The following is a 20,351-nucleotide window of genomic DNA, read 5'->3' as shown; positions in this document are numbered from 1 at the left end:
GATTTGTGAAAATGCCGATCCGCAGGGGTCTGCTGATCTGCATTCAGTGTTAAATTATTTAAAGTAAACAAGAGGATATACATTTGTTGTTGAATGTCTCCTAAGGTTCGGAGATGCAGCTCCCCTTGTTTTAATTGTTTATCTAGCAAGGTTTTGAGTGTGCGATTGGCACGTTCAACAATGGCTTGGCCCGTGGAATTATAAGGGATTCCGTGTTTAAGACGGACGTCCCAGCGGGCACAAAAGGTGGAGAGGGCTGCAGAGCAGTAGGCTGGGGCATTATCTGTTTTAATTTGGCAAGGGCGACCCATAACAGAAAAGCAGGCCAGCAAATGGTGAATAACTTTGTTAGTGGCTTCCCCACGTTGTGGGGTTGCCCAAAGGAAGCCTGAATAAGTATCAACGGAAACATGTAAAAATGAATAGGGGCGGAATTGTGGTACATGAGTAACATCCAATTGCCACAGCTGATTTGCTGCGGTACCTCGGGGGTTAACGGCATAAGAAAAAGTAGGAGCAGCAGCAGCACAGTGGGGGCAGGAACGAACAATGGAACGTGCATGATCAGCAGGAATGTAAAACTGCCAGGCCAAAACAGAGGCAGACTGATGAAAAAAGGCATGGCTTTCAATGGGGTCAGAAAAAAGGGAATTTACGTGACCACGCAACGTGCGATCGGCGCGTGCATTGCCCTCAGTGAGTGGCCCAGGCAGAGGGGTATGACTGCGAATATGAGCAACAAAGTAAGGGAAATGACGAGTGGCAAGAAGATGCTGTAAAGACAAAAACAGGTGAAGGAGGTCTGCATCAACCTGAGGGGTAATGAGGGCAAGGGGTAAATGATCAATTACCTGATAAACATAATGGGTATCCACAATTAAATTAAAGGAACAATCAGCAAAAAGTTGAAAGGCCAAAATAACAGCAGCTAATTCTGAACGCTGTGCCGAACGCTGAGGCAGTGTAAAACGAGAATGCCAACGAGGGGGGTCACCCAACTGATAAGTGACTACACCTCGGTGGGGAGAGCCATCAGATGTTAATATCGAGGGTGGTGTCTAACTTTGTAAGTAAATCACGGCCCCAAATATTGAGGTGGACAGGGAGCACAAAAGGGCGGATTGTAGCAAGGGCACGGCCTCCTGGTTTAGAGACCGTGACCCAAGACAAACTTTGGCGCCCGGGTTTGCTACCCCCAATCCCCCACAACTCTTTAGAAGGAACCGTAGGCCAACTAACCGGCCACTCCAGATCACGAATCACTGTAACATCAGCTCCAGTGTCCACCAGCCCTGTAAAAGGAACATCATTTAAGAGAAGTGTTAACTGAGGTTTCGAGGGGCAGACTGACATTGTCAGAGCAACAAGTGGAGAAGACGCGCTGTGAGACGGCGAGTGAGACAACGTAGATCCAAAGCCTCCTCCACCCCGAGTTCGATCCTCGGCAGCTGGCACCTGATAGGGGACTAAAATCAATTGTGCAATTGACCGTCCACGCGGGAGCGACTGTGGAAGATGAGTCCACACCTGAACCTTAATAATGCCAGTGTAATCAGCATCAATGACCCCTGGAATGACAAAAAAGCCCTGTTTCCCAGCATGTGAGCGAGGGAGAACAAGACCTACAAAGCCGGCAGGGAGAGGTCCCGTCACCTGTGTAGGTATGGCACAGACCTCCCCTGGCAGCTGAAAGTCAGTGTCCTCCTGCAATCTGTTGGTAAAATCCAAAAAGGACTCTAAGGCACCCTGACGGATACTGACAAAGCTTTTGGTAGGCTTGCCTGAATCCGGGACCTTCTTGAAAGCATGCTGGGCACAGGTGGAAATAATGGGGAAGACGGCCTGAGGGAGTTGAGACTGCATCTCAATAGTAGCAAACTGGCCCTCCCCTGCCAAATGCTCATAAATGATACCTTGCTCTCTATATACCTGGTCTTGGCGTTCTGCCATCTGCCGATACTCACTAAGCCAAATAACATACTGACTGGGTGACAACATCATGCGCAGCAGCGTTTTCTAATCCTCAGGGATTAGGGAGTACCCAGCACCCATCCCTTCAATGAGACCACGCACAAAGGTGCTAGTCAGGCCAAATTCACGAATTGCTTTCTTTACCTCTCTAACCACCGAGTATGGCAGAGTGGTCCAGGTGCCCACGGGGTTGCCCTGGTCATCATTCTGCCAGGTCACCGGGCAAACGGAGACCAGATCAGCCAGCTCCTCTGCTGTAAGATCTGATCGAGCTTTCGCTGCGTGAACCATCTGTTGCACCAGCGAAAGCTTCTGAGCAGATGCAGATGACTCTCCGGGGGGCCCCATGGGGGGAGGGTGATCACACACCGGCTCCGGTGGGGAAGGCCAGGGAGGCGGTGGTAATAGAGGCACTGGGGGCGAAGCAGGGGGAGGGATGGCTGCAGGAGCGGACGGGGGTGGCAGGATTGGCAGCTCCTCTGTTGGTGCTGGAGAGGGCCTTTTCAAGGCGACACGCTGTGTCGCATCGCCAGGAGGGGGGATGGCTGCAGGGGCGGACGGGGGCGGTGAGAGCACCAGCCTCGCGAGGGAGGGTCTGTCCGAGGCGACACGCTGTACCACGTCGCGGCAGAGGTGCCAGGCATGTAAAGCCTGCACGGGTGCCCGAGGCTCTTTGTGCAATGTCTGGCCCAATCGCTCCCAGTCCGCTAGCTTAAGGCTTCCAGCTTCAGGATACCACGGGCACTTGGCACGCACCTCCTGTAGCAGGAGAGTGAGTTCTCGAGCCGGGCAGTCATGCTGAGCCTTACGCAGCAAATACTGCAGCTCATTGCGGTGTTGCACTTGCAAAGCAGAGAGGGAGCTTCCCATACTTACCACAATGAAAAATACTCACCGGGATCCACGAAGTGGATGAGTGACGCGTCTGAAACCCTTGCCGGGCGAGGTGAGTGCTGAGGGCCCCACGTTTGGGCGCCAGTTGTTGCGGTTCAGTGATGAGACAGAACACAGCTTTATGCAAGCAAACAGGCTGGTCAGCGGAGATGGGCTGTTCTGCCCCCCCTGCCTTCCACCTTCTCCTTTTATTATATTTCTCCCCCTAAGCATTACACACTGCTACACAAAGGAATGTATGACGTTGATTCATATGCTTAGTTACCATCCTCTATCTACTACAATCCTGGTTCTCAGGCCTTGAGCCCAGGCTAAAGAAACCTCCCACAGTTGCTGTCCAAACAATCAAGTTCTCAGGGTTCATATCTAGCCCTTGTCCTTGGATAGAGCAATGTGTGCATTGCTCCTAGGAAACAGTCAGGGTGTGCCCCGCCTGCTTCCAGGTGGAATAGCTAGACATTAACCCTTCAAAGGGTGAATCTGAGAATAATCTATGATCACATTGATGGAACACACCACACAGCCATCTGTCCTCCCTGGGGTAAGGGCACTGTATTGGAAGTAAAGAGGTCTGGGTTGAATTCTTGGGCCCATCACAGACTCCTATGTGACACTGAGTAAATCACTTAATATCTCTGTGCCTCAATCTCACATCTGTAAAATTAGGATAATACTTCTCCACCTCCCAGGTGTGTTGTGAGAGTAAATTCATTCATTCATATTCAGAGGGAGGTTCACCCAAGGGCACTGGAACAATTTTTATAGTGGGGGTGCTGAAAGCCATTGAACGAAACTGTAATAAATCCTGTATATGGTGGAAACCATGTCAAGCCAGGGGGTGCAGCAGGCCTCCCCCAGCACCCCTAATTCCAGCACCTGTGGGTTCATCTAACTACATGAGACAGATATTTTTCTCTTATGTTATAAATATATATTACAATCTTAGCACTATTTTAGCATATTTTTGTTTGGGAATATCACTGTCAGTTTGGATGCTCTGCAGACAGGTTCCATAGATAAGAGTAAAGGAGATAAGATCTACTAACTCTCTTCAGAGTAAAATCCTTCAGCTCTACTCCATGAATAGTTATTTAAGCAGATGGTGCAGAGTATATTAATTTAATCCAAGAAAATAATATAGGGCCCATTGCAGATGTTTTGCACATATTGCCATTCCACATGACAGAACCTTCTCAGCACCCAAGAAGAGAATGATGACTGGGGATCTATTGGAGAGGATGAAATTTAAATGTTTGCTGTCAGAACTGTACTGATTTATTATAAAGCCTGCTTGATCTCTGTGGATCAGTGTAGGGAGGAGTCTGTGACTCTGGTGGAAACTACTTTGGATAATATTTTAATTTGTTAAGCTACATTGGTACCTGGAAGTTTTAAAAGGAAGAAGTGTGTGGGAGAGAGGGGGAGAGCAGTTGAGGTGACATCCCAGCCATTCAATCCCCCCACCCCCATACACTTATGGGTCACGTTCTTGTAAGATTGCTGTATAATATGAGGAAATACTGTATATATCTGCCCCCCCTCCTGATAGTTCTCTCTCATACACACATACTCTTCTTCCCTTCCCATCCCTCTCTTGTATTCTGGAAAAGCATATAAAAGTAGGTACCAGATCAGCACTAAAACTTTTCTTTATATTGTCTGATTTGGATATTGATGCATCCTTTTCTTTCAGCCTGGGGAATTCATGTCATTTTAAGTAGATAGATATTTCCACTATCCCCCTTATTACTAATTCATATTATCAGCATCTAAACAGCAACACTGCTACAAACTGAATTTGGGAAGCAGGAGAAATGAAAATGTAATTATTAATTATTATTTCTGTGGCATCCAAAAATGTGCTAGGCACTTTACGGACATGAGATAAGACAGGGCCCTGCCCTGAATATGATTGGAGCTGTCTTCAGACATTCAGACTGGACAAACTACTGGAAATAATCGCTTTTTTTATTTACCGTAGTAAAGCAACCTGGTCTAGAAACTCCTTATTGCTACAAACTAAAGGTGTGTGTCTGGGGAGGGAGAGCTTTTCCCCTTGATGTTCCAGGACGTGGAAACACAATCCTTTTTCAGACACAGATGTTTGCAATAGAAAACTTTCACCCTGCACTCCTCTGTTTTTAATCTACCCATGACAGGAAACACAGATTCAAAATGAATGTAAGAACAGAGTCACCACAATGGGTGATAATACAAAAGAACTTGTAGGAAAGATCTCCTTCCCCCAAAATAGTAGAGAAAGAAAATTCCAGTAGATTTTAGGTGTATGTATTTCTGCTATGTTATCAATGCAAATGTTTTTCATGTACTTCAGAGAAAATAATCCTTACCAAACTGTGCCATATAGTACTGTGCGAATATATCTGGTTTTTGTGCACAATACACATTTACTGTCTCTGCCAGATACTCAGCTCTTTTCAAACTGCTAAACTGCTTCATGTGAAAAGCTCTGAGTACAAAACAGAAATATCAGTTGTTAAAGCTTCCTCTTCTTATGTGTGTAAAGTTTTTAATGGAACAGATATGATTATTTGATCCACTCCCTAGCCCCTCAGCCAGTCTCCAGCCCTGCTCTAACTCCTTAGGCCAGGCCTGCTCCCAAACTCTGTACCCACAAATACAGGTTTCAGAGTAGCAGCCGTGTTAGTCTGTATTCGCAAAAAGAAAAGGAGGACTTGTGGCACCTTAGAGACTAACACATTTATTAGAGCATAAGCTTTCGTGAGCTACAGCTCACTTCATCGGATGCATTCAGTGGAAAATACAGTGGGGAGATTTATATACAAAGAGAACATGAAACAATGGGTGTTACCATACACACTGTAAAGAGAGCGATCACTTAAGGTGAGCTATTACCAGCAGCAGAGCGGGGGGGGGGGGTGTGGAGGGGACAGGGACGACTTTTTGTAGTGATAGTCAAGGTGGACCATTTCCAGCAGTTGACAAGAACGTCTGAGGAACAGTGGGGGTTGGGGAGGTGAGGGATTAACATGGGGAAATAGTTTCTTTGTGTAATGACCCATCCATTCCCAGTCTCTATTCAAGCCTAAGTTAATTGTATCCAGTTTACAAATTAATTCCAATTCAGCAGTCTCTCGTTGGAGTCTATTTTTGAAGTTTTTTGTTGAAGTATTGCCACCTTTAGGTCTGTAATCAAGTGACCAGAGAGATTGAAGTGTTCTCCGACTGGTTTTTGAACGTTATAATTCTTGACATCTGATTTGTGTACATTTATTCTTTTACATAGAGACTGTCCAGTTTGACCAATGTACATGGCAGAGGGGCATTGCTGGCACATGATGGCATATATCACATTGGTAGATGTGCAGGTGAACGAGCCTCTAATATTGTGGCTGATGTGATTAGGCCCTATGATGGTGTCCCCTGAATAGATATGTGGACACAGTTGGCAACAGGCTTTGTTGCAAGGATAGGTTCCTGGGTTAGTGGTTCTGTTGTGTGGTGTAGGGTTGCTGGTGAGTATTTGCTTCAGGTTGAGGGGCTGTCTGTTAGCAAGGACTGGCCTGTCTCCCAAGATCTGTGAGTGATGGGTCATCCTTCAGGATAAGTTGTAGATCCTTGATGATACATTGGAGAGATTTTAGTTGGGGGCTGAAGGTGATGGCTAGTGGTGTTCTGTTATTTTCTTTGTTGGGCCTGTCCTGTAGTAGGTGACTTCTGGGTAGTCTTCTGGCTCTGTCAATCTGTTTCTTCATTTCAGCAGGTGGGTACTCCATTTCTTTTTGCACCCACAAAGACATTTCAACATGTACTTCTCAAATACATATTCAAACATTCACATGTACAAAGATCATAGAAGTGTAGACTAGAAGGGACCTCAATAGGTCATCTAGACCAGACCCCTGCACTCAAAGCAAGACCAAGTAAGAACTAGACTAGACCATTCCTGACAGGTGTTTGTCTAAACTATTCTTAAAAACCTCCAATGATGGAGATTCCACAACCTTCCTAGGCAATTTATTCCAGTGCTTAACTATCCTGACAGGAAGTTTTTCCTAATGTCTAACCTAAATCTCCCTTGCTGCAATTAAGCCCACTGCTTCTTGTCCTATCCTCAGAGGTTAATGAGAACTATTTTTCATTCTCCTCCTTGTAACAACCTTTTATGTACTTGAAAACTGTTATCATGTCTCCCCCTCAGTCTTCTCTTCTCCAGACCCAAAAAAACCATTTTTTTCAATCTTCCCTCACAGGTCATGTTTCTTTAATCATTTTTGTTACTGTCCTTTGGACTTTCTCCAGTTTATCCACATCTTTCCTGAAATGTGGCACCCAGTACTGGACACAGTGCTCCAGCTGAGGCCATATCAGCGCAGAGTAGAGCAGAACAATTACTTCTCATGTCTTGCTCTCAACACTCCTGCTGATACATCTGAGAATGATGTTCATTTTTTTGCAACAGTGTTACACTGCTGACTCCATCTTTAGCTTGTGATTTACTATAAACCCCAGATCCCTTTCCATAGTACTCCTCCCGAGGCAGTCGTTTCTCATTTTGTGTGTGTGCAACTAATTGTTCCTTCCTAAGAGAAGTACTTTGCATTTGTCCTTACTGAATTTCATTCTATTTACTTAAGAAGAACATAAGAAAGGCCATACTGGGTCAGACCAAAGGTCCATCTAGACCAGTATCCTGTCTTCCGACAGTGGCCAATGCCAGGTGCCCCAGAGGAAATGAACAGAACAGGTAATCATCAAGTGATCCATCCCGTTGCCCATTCCCAGCTTCTGGCAAACAGAGGTTAGGGACACCATCCCTGCCAATAGCCATTGTTGGACCTATCCTCCATTAATTTATCTTGTTCTTTTTTGAACCCTGCTATAGTCCTGGCCTTCACAACATCCTCTGGCAAGGAGTTCCACAGGTTGACTGTAGGTTGTATGTAAAAAATACTTCTTTTTGTTTGTTTTAAACCTGCTCCCTATTAATTTCATTTGGTGACCCCCTAGTTCTTGTGTTATGAGGAGTAAATAATACTACCTCATTTATTTTTTCTCCATACCAGTCATGATTTTATAGACCTCTATCATATCCCCCCCTTAGTCATCTCTTTTCCAAGCTGAAAAGTCAGTCTTATTAATCTCTCCTCATATGGCAGCTGTTCCATATCCCTAATCATTTTTGTTGCCTTTTTGTAAACCTTTTCCAATTCCAGTATTTTTTTTTAGATGGACGACCACATCGGCACACAGTAGTCAAGATGTGGGTGTACCACAGATTTATATAGAGGCAATATGATATTTTCTGTCTTATCTATCCCTTTCTTAATGATTCCAAACATTGTTAGATTTTTTGACTGCTGTTGCACATTGAGTGGATGTTTTCATAGAACTATCCACAATGACTTCAAGATCTTTCTTGAGTAGCAACAGCTAATTTAGACTCCTGCCATTTTATATGTAGAGTTGGGACTTCAGACCATTTCTCCAGTTTGTCCAGATCATTTTGAATTTTAATCCTATTCTCCAGAGCACTTGCAACTCCTCCCAGCTTGGTATCATTCACAAAATTTATAAGCATACTCTCTATGCCATTATCTAAATCATTGATGAAGATATTGAACAGAACCGGACCCAAAACTGATCCCTGCAGGACCCGACTCGATATGCTCTTCCAGCTTGATTGTGAGCCACTGATAACTGGTGAACCCACAGAATCAGCACCTATGCTGATGTGGTTGTCTCTCAATCTCCCACTGAAGTTGTTCCACTTTATATGAATTAAATATTTATTTGGGCAGAGAAAGAATGAGTGACTCTATGGCCCAGTGGTAAGAGCACTCATTTCAGAGGTGGCAGATCCCAATTCAAATTAACTTTTAAAACAGTATTTACATGCCTAACTGTTTAAACGATTAAAAATATTTCTTTTAAATCATTAACCAATTAAACAGTTGAGGCTGATCTTGCCAGCCAGCTGGCATGACTGGGGCTGCTCCAGCTGGGTGGCATGGCTGGTCCCTGCTCTGGCCAGGCAGCACAGCTGGCCCCACTCCAGCTGGGCGGTGTGGGGCAGTAGGGCTAGCCGGTCAGCCCAGGGTTAATGGTTAAGTCGGGTTAACCAGTAAGACTACTACTTACCAGTTAACATTTTACATCCCTAATTCAAATCCCCTCTTATCAGGCAGAGGAGGCTCTCCCACATCCTGGGTGAATACCCTAACCACTGGGCTAAAGTTTCAGAGCCCCTCCTCTGGCTCCAACTGTTTTATGGAGGCAGCCTCTAAGCAAACCTACTGGATTGGACTCCACATGTGAGGTCGGTGGAGGAGCACCTACCTCCTCTAGTTCATGGATTGTTAGCAGAGAGAGGCACTTTCCTGCAGCCTGGACCTAGGCACTGAACTCTGAGAGAGTGGAGGGGCTTAGCAGCATCTCACATTGGCTATCTTAGGCAGCTCCCCGCCTCATATGCTGACTTTGTGAATCACTCTAAGGCACCTATCTTTCCCTGTTTATTGTGTTGGAAGTTTAGGAGCCAAACTCAGGCTTTGTGGATCAGTGTTGTTCCAGTGATTTTTTTTTCTAGGTGCCTATAAATTAGACATTGTGATACTCACTGTCACAAAGTCTCTCTGTAGATACAAGCCTTAGGCCCTGATTTTTCAGAGTACTTAGTGTTTTTTAAAGTACATTATATATTCAAAGCAAATCTCCAACTAAACCCAACAACTGGAATTAGACCAAGGTATTACAATCCTCAGAAGACTAAAACTATTCATAGATTCTAAGGCCAGAAGGGATCTTTGATCATCTAGTCTGACCTCCCCAAAATAATTCCTAGAGCAGATCTTTTGGAAAAACATCCAGTCTTAATTTAAAAATTGCCATTGATGGAGAATCCACTATGAACCTTGGTAAATTGTTCCAGTGGTTAATTATTGTCACTGTTTAAAAATGTACACCTTATTTCCAGCCTGAAGCTGTTTAGCTTCAACTTCAAGCTGTTGGATCATGTTATATTGTTCTCAGCTAGATTGAAGAGCCCATTATTAAATATTTGTTCCCCCCTTAGGTACTTATAGAATGTAATCAAGTCACCCCTTAACCTTGTTTGTTAAGCTAAATAGATTGAACTTCAGTCTTTCACTAGAAGGCAGGTTTTCTAATCCTTTAATCATTGTCGTGGCTCTTCTTTGAACTCTCTCCAATTTATCAACTTTTTTTTTAACTGTAGACACCAGAACTGGACACAGTATTCCTTGCAGTGGTGGCACCATCGCCAAATAGAGAATAAAATAACCTCTCTACAAGTTGAAATTTCCCAGTCTATGCATTCAAGGATTGCAATAACCATTTTGGCCAGAGTCAGCCTGGGAGCTGACATTCAGTTGATTATCCACCAATGCCCCCACATTTTCTTCAGTCACTGCTCCTCAGGATAGAGTCCCCCCCGCCAGTAAATACAACCTACATACTTTGTTCCTAGGTGTATACATTTAGCTGTTTTAAAACACATATTATTTGCTTGTGCCTAGTTTACCAAGTGATCCAGAGGACTCTGTCAGTGACCTCTTCTCTTCATTACATTAACATTTTAATTAAGTAGACTGCATAAGGATTAATTTTTTCAACAATCTGACTCTAAATTGAAGTATTTCTGTGAAAATTAACTTTTAAGCAGTATTGTATGTGTGCTGAATGTCTCTGTTCTAACGTCAGGCTACTAATCTGATCTAACCTGCACTAAAACATAATGTGTGCAGATGACCTGAGGTTGAAAATAAAAGCCGAGCTTCCACCTAATGTTTCTTTGTAAACTCTATCAAATGGCAGAAATGCCTCATGTTGCGCATCTGTGGGAGCATATTATGGATTGACACCCATACTAGTAAAGCCTGGAATATATTACCCACAGTAGGACGTTGGGGTTAGTATTGACTCAGAGAAGAGTGCCCCCTCCTGAATTAGTAATGTCACTCACTTCCTCCAGCCAGAAGTGGATTATGGCTAAACAGTAGCTAGAGCCACCAAAACGGTGGGAGACCCCCTCCCCCGTAGACTGGTCGTCTTGCTCGAAAATTTACAGGCAGCTGGAAGCAATCACCTGTGTGTTACGTACTGTCATCTTCTGCTCTGCCATTGGTCCACTGCTGCATCTGGCTCTTCCTAACTGTTGGGTCTGAATTACACAAATCCCGCAATAATCCACCCCTGCTTTTAGCACCGCGCAGGTTCCCGGTCCTGGATCTGAGCCTGCCCATCTCGGTTCAGCTTGAGCTAACTGATCACAAAGCTATCAGGGAACAAATCACCTGTTCTTTATAACTCCAGTGATGTGTATTGCTCTTGGTTCTGTTATCCCGAGCATCGAGAGGGGACGGGGGTGCAAGATCGTGCCGGATGGTTAGGGAGAGGTGATGGCCTGGGGGAGAAGTGGCCGATTTCTGGCAGGGATGGGGCTGGCGGTGCCCTGTGTAGGTGGGGTCTGTTTGGAGTGTTGGGGGGACGGGGACGAGACTTTGGGGTGATTCTGGGAGCAGCCTCGGAGGAAGGCCGGGCGGGGAGGTTCAGTCTGACTCTTGGGCTGGGGCTGGAGCCGGGAGGGAGGAGAGCTGGACACCCGCATCTCTGTGCGGGGACATGGCCCTGTGCAGGAGTCTGCGTGGGACGGGACGGGGGAGGCGCTGGGAGAGGGGAGCTGTGCACGCGCCGGGGCGGGCACGGGCCCCGGGAGAGGCGCGGGGGCGGGGGCGTAGGGGGAGCTCGGACGCTGCGCGAGAGGGGCGGGGCATGAAAGCCCTGGCTGGGGGAGGCTGGGATGACGCAACGGGAGAGGAGGCAACACGCGCCGGCGGCCGCACCACTGGGAGGAGGGGGTGGGGGCGGGGGACGCTGACGAACCTGCCGGCCCCGCCCCTGGGCCGGGCGGTCGATGATGTTCTGGCCCCGCCCCTTGAAGGCGGGTGCCGGGCGCGCAGGCGCTAGCAGTCAGTCAGGCCACGTGCGCAGGCGCAGGCTCCCCGGCTCGCTTCTCCCCTCCCCCAGCCATGGCGGCGCCGTGCGGCGTGATCCGGGCCCTGCACCGCGGGACCCTCACCCAGGTAACGGGCCGGGGCCCCTCCCCTGACCCTCCTGGGCGGGGCCCGCGCGCCTCCTCGCCCCGCCCTGGGCGCCGCGCCCGGGCACCGGCCCCCGGCCCCACGCTGCGCCCCGGCCTCTCCCTGGAGCCGCCCCGAGCGGGGAGCCGGAGCGTGGGCCAGGGGCCAGCCCCTCTGCGCGGCTCGGCCCTGCGCCGCTGCTCTCTGCCCCGCATCGCACCTCGTCTGGCCCCGGGCCCCGCCCCGCATCACTTCGCTGCCCCCGGCCCTTCCTGTGCCTCTCTGCAGCGCATCGCCGCGCCCGCCTCCTGCCCCACGCCGCCCCGTGCCCTGCCCCACCAGCCTCTGCCTCGCACCACATCCCGGCCCAGCTCTGCAGCGCATCGCCCCGCTCTCTGCACCACATCCCTGTCCCTCCCTCTGCCCTACACCACGCTGTCCTCTGCCCTGCTGCCCCCCGTTCCCACCCTGTACTGCCCCATCCTCTGCACCACATCACCGCCCTGGTGTTTGCTCTGCAGCACATCAGCGCACCTCCGCTCTGTATTGCCCTGCCCCTCTGCAGCATTGTGCCACATCTCTACACTGCATCCTTGCTCTGCGTGCCCTGCCTGCACCACTCTACCAGATCACCACCTTCCTGCTGTGCTGCAACAATGCACGACTGTACTGTCCTGTTACCTTGTATTTACTGTAGGAAAAAAAGTCAAATTTAAGTTAGGCTTAGCTGGCACATGTGTGAGCTAAACCCTACTTTACACTCATTCACTGTCCCTAGTCCAGACAAAGCCTTTGGCCTTGTCTGGACTAGGGAGAGCTAGTCCAATTTAGCATGTTAAAGGAAGGCCACTTTGTCTCAATGAGACTCTTAAAAGGTAGGTTTCAGAGTAACAGCGGTGTTAGTCTTTATTCACAAAAAGAAAAGGAGGACTTGTGGCACCTTAGAGACTAACCAATTTATTTGAGCATAAGCTTTCGTAAGCTACAGCTCACTTCATCGGATGCAAAGCTTATGCTCAAATAAATTGGTTAGTCTCTAAGGTGCCACAAGTACTCCTTTTCTTCTTGAAAGGTAGTCACTAACCATCACACCATGAAATCCTAGTCTAGACAGTATTTGGTAATAGTTTTTCTCAGGGTGATGGGGAGCCAGAGCCTGACTTTCTAACCTTTTTTCCATAGTTTACTGTGTTTATATGTGCGTTTTAGAATTTTTCAAAACAAACCCTTTGGGCTGAAATTTATCAACCTTCTTCTCAGCCAGAGGTGGTATAGTTGGAAAACTGGTAAACTGTTTACAGCAAAGTTAGGTGAATCAGGGTGGAAGGGAATAATTCAGTTTATCCAAAAGTATGTGTAATAAGATTTTTTTTTACGAATAGTACAAGGTTTTACCTGTCTTCCTCTTGTAGAAAAAATCTTTTTCAAGAAAAAGCTCACAAATGTAAAGAAGAAATAGGCCCCTGGGGCCAGCTGTATCGGCCACTGCTCGAGCAATCTGTGTAGCTGTCTCCAGGGCCGCCTGAGCAGCTGGCCCCAGTGCCAGCTGCTCGGGCCCCCCTGGGATCAGCCACACTGGCTGCTGCAGAAGTCATGGAATCTGTAACTTCTGCAACCTGTGTGACAAACATGGAGCCCTACATATGCTAAACAGTCTGTTACATTTTGTATTTAGCTGTGACGCTCTGAGGGAAGGTCTACACTTAAAATGCATCAGTGCAGCTGCATTGCTATAGCACTTAAGTGAGAGGTCCCCAAAGCAGGGACAGGAATGTGGGGGTGGGGAACCACCTAGCCCCTCCCTGTCCCTAGGTCTGCTCTGGTCCCAGCCCCCACCACAGCCTGGGTCTGGCTCTGCTCCTGCCCCCAGCCTTGGCCCCTGGCCATGGCCCTGCTTCCAGCCCCCCACCCCACTGTGTTCTTCCCCCCCCAGCTGCAGCCCCGCTTCCGGCTCTGGAGGAGTGGGGGAGTGCAGACAGAGGTAAGGGGGGTGTGACCCTCAAAAGTTTGGGGAATGCTGGCTTAAGCGAAGATGCTCCTACAGGGAGCAGAGAGGGTTGGATGGGGGTGGGGTCCTGGGGGGGCAGTCAGGGGACAGGGAGTGGGGGGGGGGTTGGATAGGGTGCAGGGTCCCAGGGGTGTGTGTGTGTGGTTAGGGGCGGGGGGTCCGGGGACAAGGAAAAGGGGGCGGGGGTTAGATGGGTCGGGGGTTCTGAGAGGGTTGGAAGTGGGGTTGGAAGTTGGGAGGGGGTGGGGGCTAGGCTCTTTGGGGAGGCACAGCCTTCCCTACCCAGCCCTCCATACTGTTTTGCAACCCCAATGTGGCCCTCCAGTGAAAAAGTTTGCCCACCCCTGCATTACCGGGTGGTTCCTACTGAACAAAAATTTTTCACCTCTGAGGAATAATGTTAGAAAAAAGGCCACTAATCATAAAAATCAAAACGTAGCCTATACCTAAGACTGCACTAAGTTTTAATTATATGGAAAGTTTGAAGAATGTGACAAGGTGAAGTTAAGATTGTTTGGATGCTGTGATTTGCAGTGGACACTACACTGCGGCCTATCTCATTGTTCTTGAGAGTGCAGAGACATGAGGATGATGCAATGTTTCTGGGTGAGGTGGAAGTTGGAAGCGGCAAAGGTCTGTTTGATCCCAGACCATCTCGTGGGGGCCAGTGCAGGATTGTTTAGTACAGTGTAATTTTCATGGTTTTTTTTTTTAGTCCAGTTTTAAATTACTTCAAATGTGGCTTCCATTGCTTCCTTAAAAGACTGTACACAGAAGAGCTGGTACATGATATTCTACCTCAGTTTTCTTTTTTATTACTATTATCCTTCTCCTAATTTTATGCCTTTGAACTGTTAGTGTTGGGTTTGCTCCTAGGCCTCTCTTACCAGTCTTCTGTTCTGATATAGCGTATTGGGTAGCTTTACAGCCATTTGCACTAAGGATTGAATATCCCTTTCAGATATCTCTTAGGACAGTGGTGGGCAACCTGTGGCCCGTGGGCTGCACGTGGCCCATCAGGGTAATCCGGTGGCGGGCCACCAGACAGTTTGTTTACATTTGCAGAGTTGCCCGCAGCTCCCAGTGGCCTTCATTCTGGTGTCTTGGCAGGGCTTGGTTAGAGTCCTACCACTCGTTTCCTCTCTAGCCCGTAATTGAATCTCTTCGTTGAGCCTGATGTTAAACTGACAGTTCCAGATGCCGAAGTTCTCTGTAAATATCCCCAGAGCAGGTAGTAATTGTCACCATTTCAAGGTTAACTGCTCCCTCTGCCCCCCCAACCCCTGGTCATCCTTGAGGATATCCATTTAAGTTTCAGGCTCCCGGTAGTCACCTCTCGTGGGCAGAGACCTGTGTCTCTTTCCCTCCAAGCTGGGAGATTAGATTAGCAGTCCCTTTGCACTTCACTGTGGTTTTCTCAGCAGGTGTGACCAGGTTCTAGCACCTATGGTTAACCTTTCTCCCGGGGCTACAGCAGTGTATACCAGTTACCAAGCAGCCTTCCAACCCTTCCGCAAGGATTGGGGATCCTCCTCCTTGGACAGAGGGTCCTTTCTGTTTACTGGGTCAGAAAAGAAGGCCCTGTGTCCCAGGCTTTTGGTATAAACTCAGCCTGTTTATACCAAAAGCGCTTTATTTGTTTGAGTCTCTGGAAAACACAGTGCGAACCAATATATGCAAACCTCTCCAGGAGGTGATACCGCTGTAGAGTAGTTTAGTCTCAGTGACTCACCTTAATCACCCCCCTCACCAAACACACGCACCGTTTTTAGTTCCTGAAGGACCTGTGGTAACCCTTCCCATGAAGTAGAACGTAGTCATACATAAACCATGAATACATTTAGTACACTGGTCCCCAGAGATACTGCCTGGTGTTGCAGTATCTACCTGTCATCGCACAACAGGAGACTAGAAGGTTATAAAAGGGCAGGAGCTGCTCTATTCTGCATCTCCAGCCATTTTCACCAGCCAAAGCTGAAGAGAGCTGCTGCTGCAGGAGCCTTGAGGAGGCAGGGGGAGACCTGGCTGTCTGAACAGACAGACACTTAAGGGTTGGGTGAGCTGGAGTAAGGGGTGTTGCATTCAGGATGCTTGTTTTCTAAATGAATTGTGCTTTCTCTTAAGTAAAGAGTGACTGAGTTAGAAAGACTGTCTTTTGCTATTTGCTTTCCACAACCAGAAGGCTCACAAGGTATTCTGGGAAACGTGCAAGAGCTGCTGGGGAGCCTTGGGGAAGATGGCTCTAGTTTCAGGACTTAGCAACTGGACCGTGTGGTCCTCATTGCCAAGAGTGGCATCAGATGCAAGGTCTGCACCTGGAATGCATGCGTAGAGGCCCAAAGGCAGGGACAGTGCCTAAGCTCATCTTGCTGGGGCTGAGCCCATGTTATGTGTCTTCAGTGTTTAGATCCCCTCACAGCTTTCTGGCAAGTCTGCCGTAGGGGGAGCTTGGCCAGACCTGTAACAAATACAATGGGGCAGTGGAAAACTTCCTCCAAACTGGCCTGCCCTCAGAGAACCACCTCTTGGGGTATGTCAAGAGTAGAGTGTGTAGTCCTGTATTAACTGAATTTAACTGACAATTTAGTTAACTCAAGTTAACTAAAATATGATTATAAATGCAAGTTGAGACACTCCACAGCTCTTTGTTACAGGACACCAAAATTGTTGGTTTACACTTGGACTCCAAGGTTAGATGGACAAACACTTGTGGAATTGACTTTGTTCTCCTATTGTAATTCAAGTTCTGACAAACCTGAAGATTGAGGTCAGTTAAGTCTCCTTGGACCATTTAGCCCTTGACCTCAGCTGAGTTTGCATATAAGAGGGCTGATCATAGTGGTTTTTAGTGAGTTGAGCATCTGTTCACTAGGAAATGGGCTGACACCTTTCCCCTTTATTCAGACAGGCCAATGAACAGCCTTCAGGAGCCTCACTTGTTTCTGTTGGGTTTAAAAGATTTACCTAGTACCTGTAAGCCAGAACAAACAGGTGTCCAGCTTGAAAGTGCTCCCAAATCTCTGCTGCAAGGAGGAATATTTTCTGTCTTTGACCAGTCCCACACTATTTCCATCTGTCTGCCACAAGGGTGGGGGAGGTCTCTGTTACTCTTAGCCCCCAGCTTCTATTTCTATGGTTCTTCCAAGGCTTGCTGCTGTTTCTCTGAGTTTTTCTAAGCAGCAGAATGAAGTGGACCAGATTCTTATTCGTTTCACTGATTCCTGCAGGACTTTGAATAGCAGCAGGGACAGCTTGCTGTACTCTGGTCAGTTTTCATGATAATGCACCTGGTGATTAGCAGCAGAAGTAGAACCACGTCAGTTATAACATTTTGTGTTTAGACTATAAAGGCTATACACATTTTTTTATTTTAAACGAGAGCTTATAGTTAGTAGGAGTGGAGTTTTCAAGCCCTGAGGGTAAAGATTTGCTTTTTATGCAATCTTCACACTGGGCTTTTTCGGCCACCCTAAAGAGCTGGGTCTCCTACTATCTAGGGTTGGGCATTTGACCAGTCCAAAAATAGCTAGTCATTTGACCAATTACATATTAGTCACATATTGTCAAATAATGTCAAAAATGGTCAAATATTTTAAAGCATTAATTTATTAGAACAATAACAACAGTAACAAAAAAAGAGTAAGACTTTATGGTCTCCAATAGGCTTAGCTTTATGTACTTATGCCTAATAACAAAAAACATTTATGAAGCAGAGTTATTTTAATGCAGAAAAATGTATAACACAATGAAATTAAGATAAAAAATGAAAGAATGGTGCAATCAAAAAGGGAGGCAACTGCTTATATCAGGATATTCTTGCTGGAGTATTTGACAATATTTGGCTGTAGTCAAATAATAGGTGCTCAACTGGCCAGTCAATTGACTGGCTTGCCAAGCCTAATCTGGTACAGTGGTAGCACTTTAGTGTGCCTCGTAAAACGGAGATCCTACTAGTTTAGAATTGACACTAATATCTATAATTGTCATACTCAGCACCCTTCCCATGTACACACCTCTTGTTACAGCAAATGCGTACTGACATACATAAGGATTTGCACTAGGAGGTTTCTGAGAGTGTAGCGTCTTTTGTGATGTGGACTGTTGTCCAGTAAGAGCTAAGGTGAGAGCGCCAGGCCTAAAATAGGATTTGAACTTTCCTCTCCAGAGGCTAGTGCACTTGTCTGTCTGGACTCCAAAATCTGCCACATTTTCCAGTTCAAATGATCTGGAAACTCTTACTTTCAACTTCTGATGTATGACTGTCCCAAAGCTAACGCAGTTCATTATAACTCCTTTTAACATGTGACTCTGTATAAGCAATTGTGCCCCCACCTCAAGCCATGATCCAATCACATATTTCAAGATGTGCCTTGCTGGGATGGGTCAGCACTTGGACTGGAGAAGTCCGGAGAATATGCATGTTCTGCCTGATATGGCGTTTGTGATAAGTACAGTCTTACTTTGTGAGTCAGTATTGAGCCAATGCTGGAGTGGTACTGGGGAAGGACATTGTGCTGCTGGAAGTGCTATCTACTAAGTAAGAAAAAACCTAGGTTCTTATATGGATTTGGTATTCACTTACTGTCCCAAGCAGTTAAACAGCTGCCATGTTCCACCTTAGAGGTTGCTGAATCATAGTGATTCCTGTGTATATTTTGTGTATAATGTTAAGCTTGTAAATAACTTTGGGATTCTTCAGGATAGAAGTGTGGCTATAAGATAATTAATAATCAGGAGAAAGTGAAAATTTTGGAACACTTATTATTTGGGGGGGGTTAAGATGCTTTCTTGTATCCAGGAGAAGATGCTCAGAAGTAGCTGTATCCATTATACCACCACATTGCTGTGTTGCATTGTCTTTTCCTCCAGGATGTTAGAGAAAATTACAGCTGGCATTTGGGATACACCTTTGCCACTACTCTAGTAGTGTCTGTCTCAAGGATGCACTACTGGAAAGTCAGCAGTTCAGGGGACATCTGTTTTAATGAAGAGACCATGCGTATACACAGCAATTCATGCTAGAGAGGCTGGATTCAGGAAATGAGGATTTCCTGTGTAATATCCTATATTTCTGTACAGCTCCTTTTAACGTGAAGGATTCCAAAAGCATCTTGTGACCTTAAACTGTAATGTACTGCTTTGGCACTTTTGAAAATTTTAAGTCTAAGAATCTAAGTCCCATTTTCAAAAGTGACTTAGTCACTTAGGAACCTAACTCTCATTGACAATCAATGGAACTAGGGGCTGGCCTACACAACGGAGCTTAAAGCACCTTTCTACTGGTGTAACTGTCCACACTAGGGGGTTGCATTGCTTTGGTTATTGTTTTCTAAACTCATGTTGTTATAGTTGAACAAAAGTTGTGCAGACCAGCCCATGGTCCCACTGACTTTCAGTGGGACTTGTAGTCCTTAAGACGCTTTTGAAAAGGTATGTCTGTCACTGTGGTGCCTGAGCATCTTCCTGTAATTATTCTACATAAACATCATTGCCATGCTTGAGATGTAATTGGGCATCAAGTCTTTGGTGCACAGCAAAACTGTGCAACTGTTTAGGACAGGAAGAGAAGCAGAATTTTGTATCCAGCTGAAACTGCAGGGGGAATTTAGTGAGGCAGGATGTAATATGAGGTGAGATTTCACCAGGATGCTGCTGTTAATGGCCCAAGCCTTACAAAAAGTGCCATAGGATCTTTAATAACCCAGTGTGGTCAGATTATCAGTTTTGCATCCCCTCTGAGGACTGATTTAAACAAGCTTGATTACAATGTTCAGTTAAGTTAAGAAGAAAAAAGCTTCAAGTGATTTCTTGACTTGTTCAAAGGATTTTGCTTGTTGTCCAACCCCAAGAGTCGTCTGAGAAGCCAGCATTTCACATCAGTTAAGTGTAGACCTTGAACTGATGAATTTGATCTTCTACCATCTGGATACTGTAGAAGGGATGATATTTTTGCATTGGCTTACTGGATACTATCCAGAAAATAACGTCTTGGGCATCAAAGAGCTAGATCAGAAGTGGTGCCTACGCTGTGGGATTGACTTTTTTAAAAAAACATGGTTATGAGACATCCTAGAATGAGATCAGAGTTGCCAAAATTTATGATTTTTCTCTTTTGCCACCCCTAAATATTCACTTAATTATTCAATTGTATCTTGGAATTAAACCTCATTGTCTCTCTAATGAGATCACTCCTGCCTGGGTAGCAGAACCAGGAGGGATGGGGGTGGGGAGTGGGCTTTGTCTCCTTGGAAACTCATGCACAGCAAGGGATGGGGGGAGAGGTGAGAGTGAGACCAGCTGCTCTAGGACCTGGGCTCATTCCAGGGAGCTGGAAATGGAGGGGCTAGAATGTGCCCGGGAGCAGGTAGGAAGCCCTGGGACCCTCCTTCCCAGCC

At 46.6% G+C, this 20,351-nt stretch overlaps 1 protein-coding gene across 2 annotated transcripts in view; it reads left to right on the top strand.

Annotated features, from left to right (window-relative positions):
* The first annotated feature begins 11,828 nt into the window (after positions 1-11,828).
* The window catches only part of WARS2 (tryptophanyl tRNA synthetase 2, mitochondrial), an 83,271-nt gene continuing 74,748 nt past the window's right edge, over positions 11,829-20,351 (top strand). The window contains exon 1 of one of the 2 annotated variants that reach the window (XM_073310402.1): positions 11,829-11,951. In XM_073310402.1, coding sequence (XP_073166503.1) covers positions 11,898-11,951 — 54 coding nt within the window. In that variant the 5' untranslated portion in view covers positions 11,829-11,897. The remainder of the gene's footprint in view (positions 11,952-20,351) is intronic. The other variant, XM_073310412.1, reaches the window with a different exon arrangement.

Source organism: Lepidochelys kempii, chromosome 1 (assembly GCF_965140265.1).
Source record: "Lepidochelys kempii isolate rLepKem1 chromosome 1, rLepKem1.hap2, whole genome shotgun sequence".
Lineage (NCBI taxonomy): Eukaryota > Metazoa > Chordata > Testudines > Cheloniidae > Lepidochelys > Lepidochelys kempii.
Note: the sequence above shows the minus strand (reverse complement) of the source record. Positions and strands in the feature narration are given on the sequence as shown.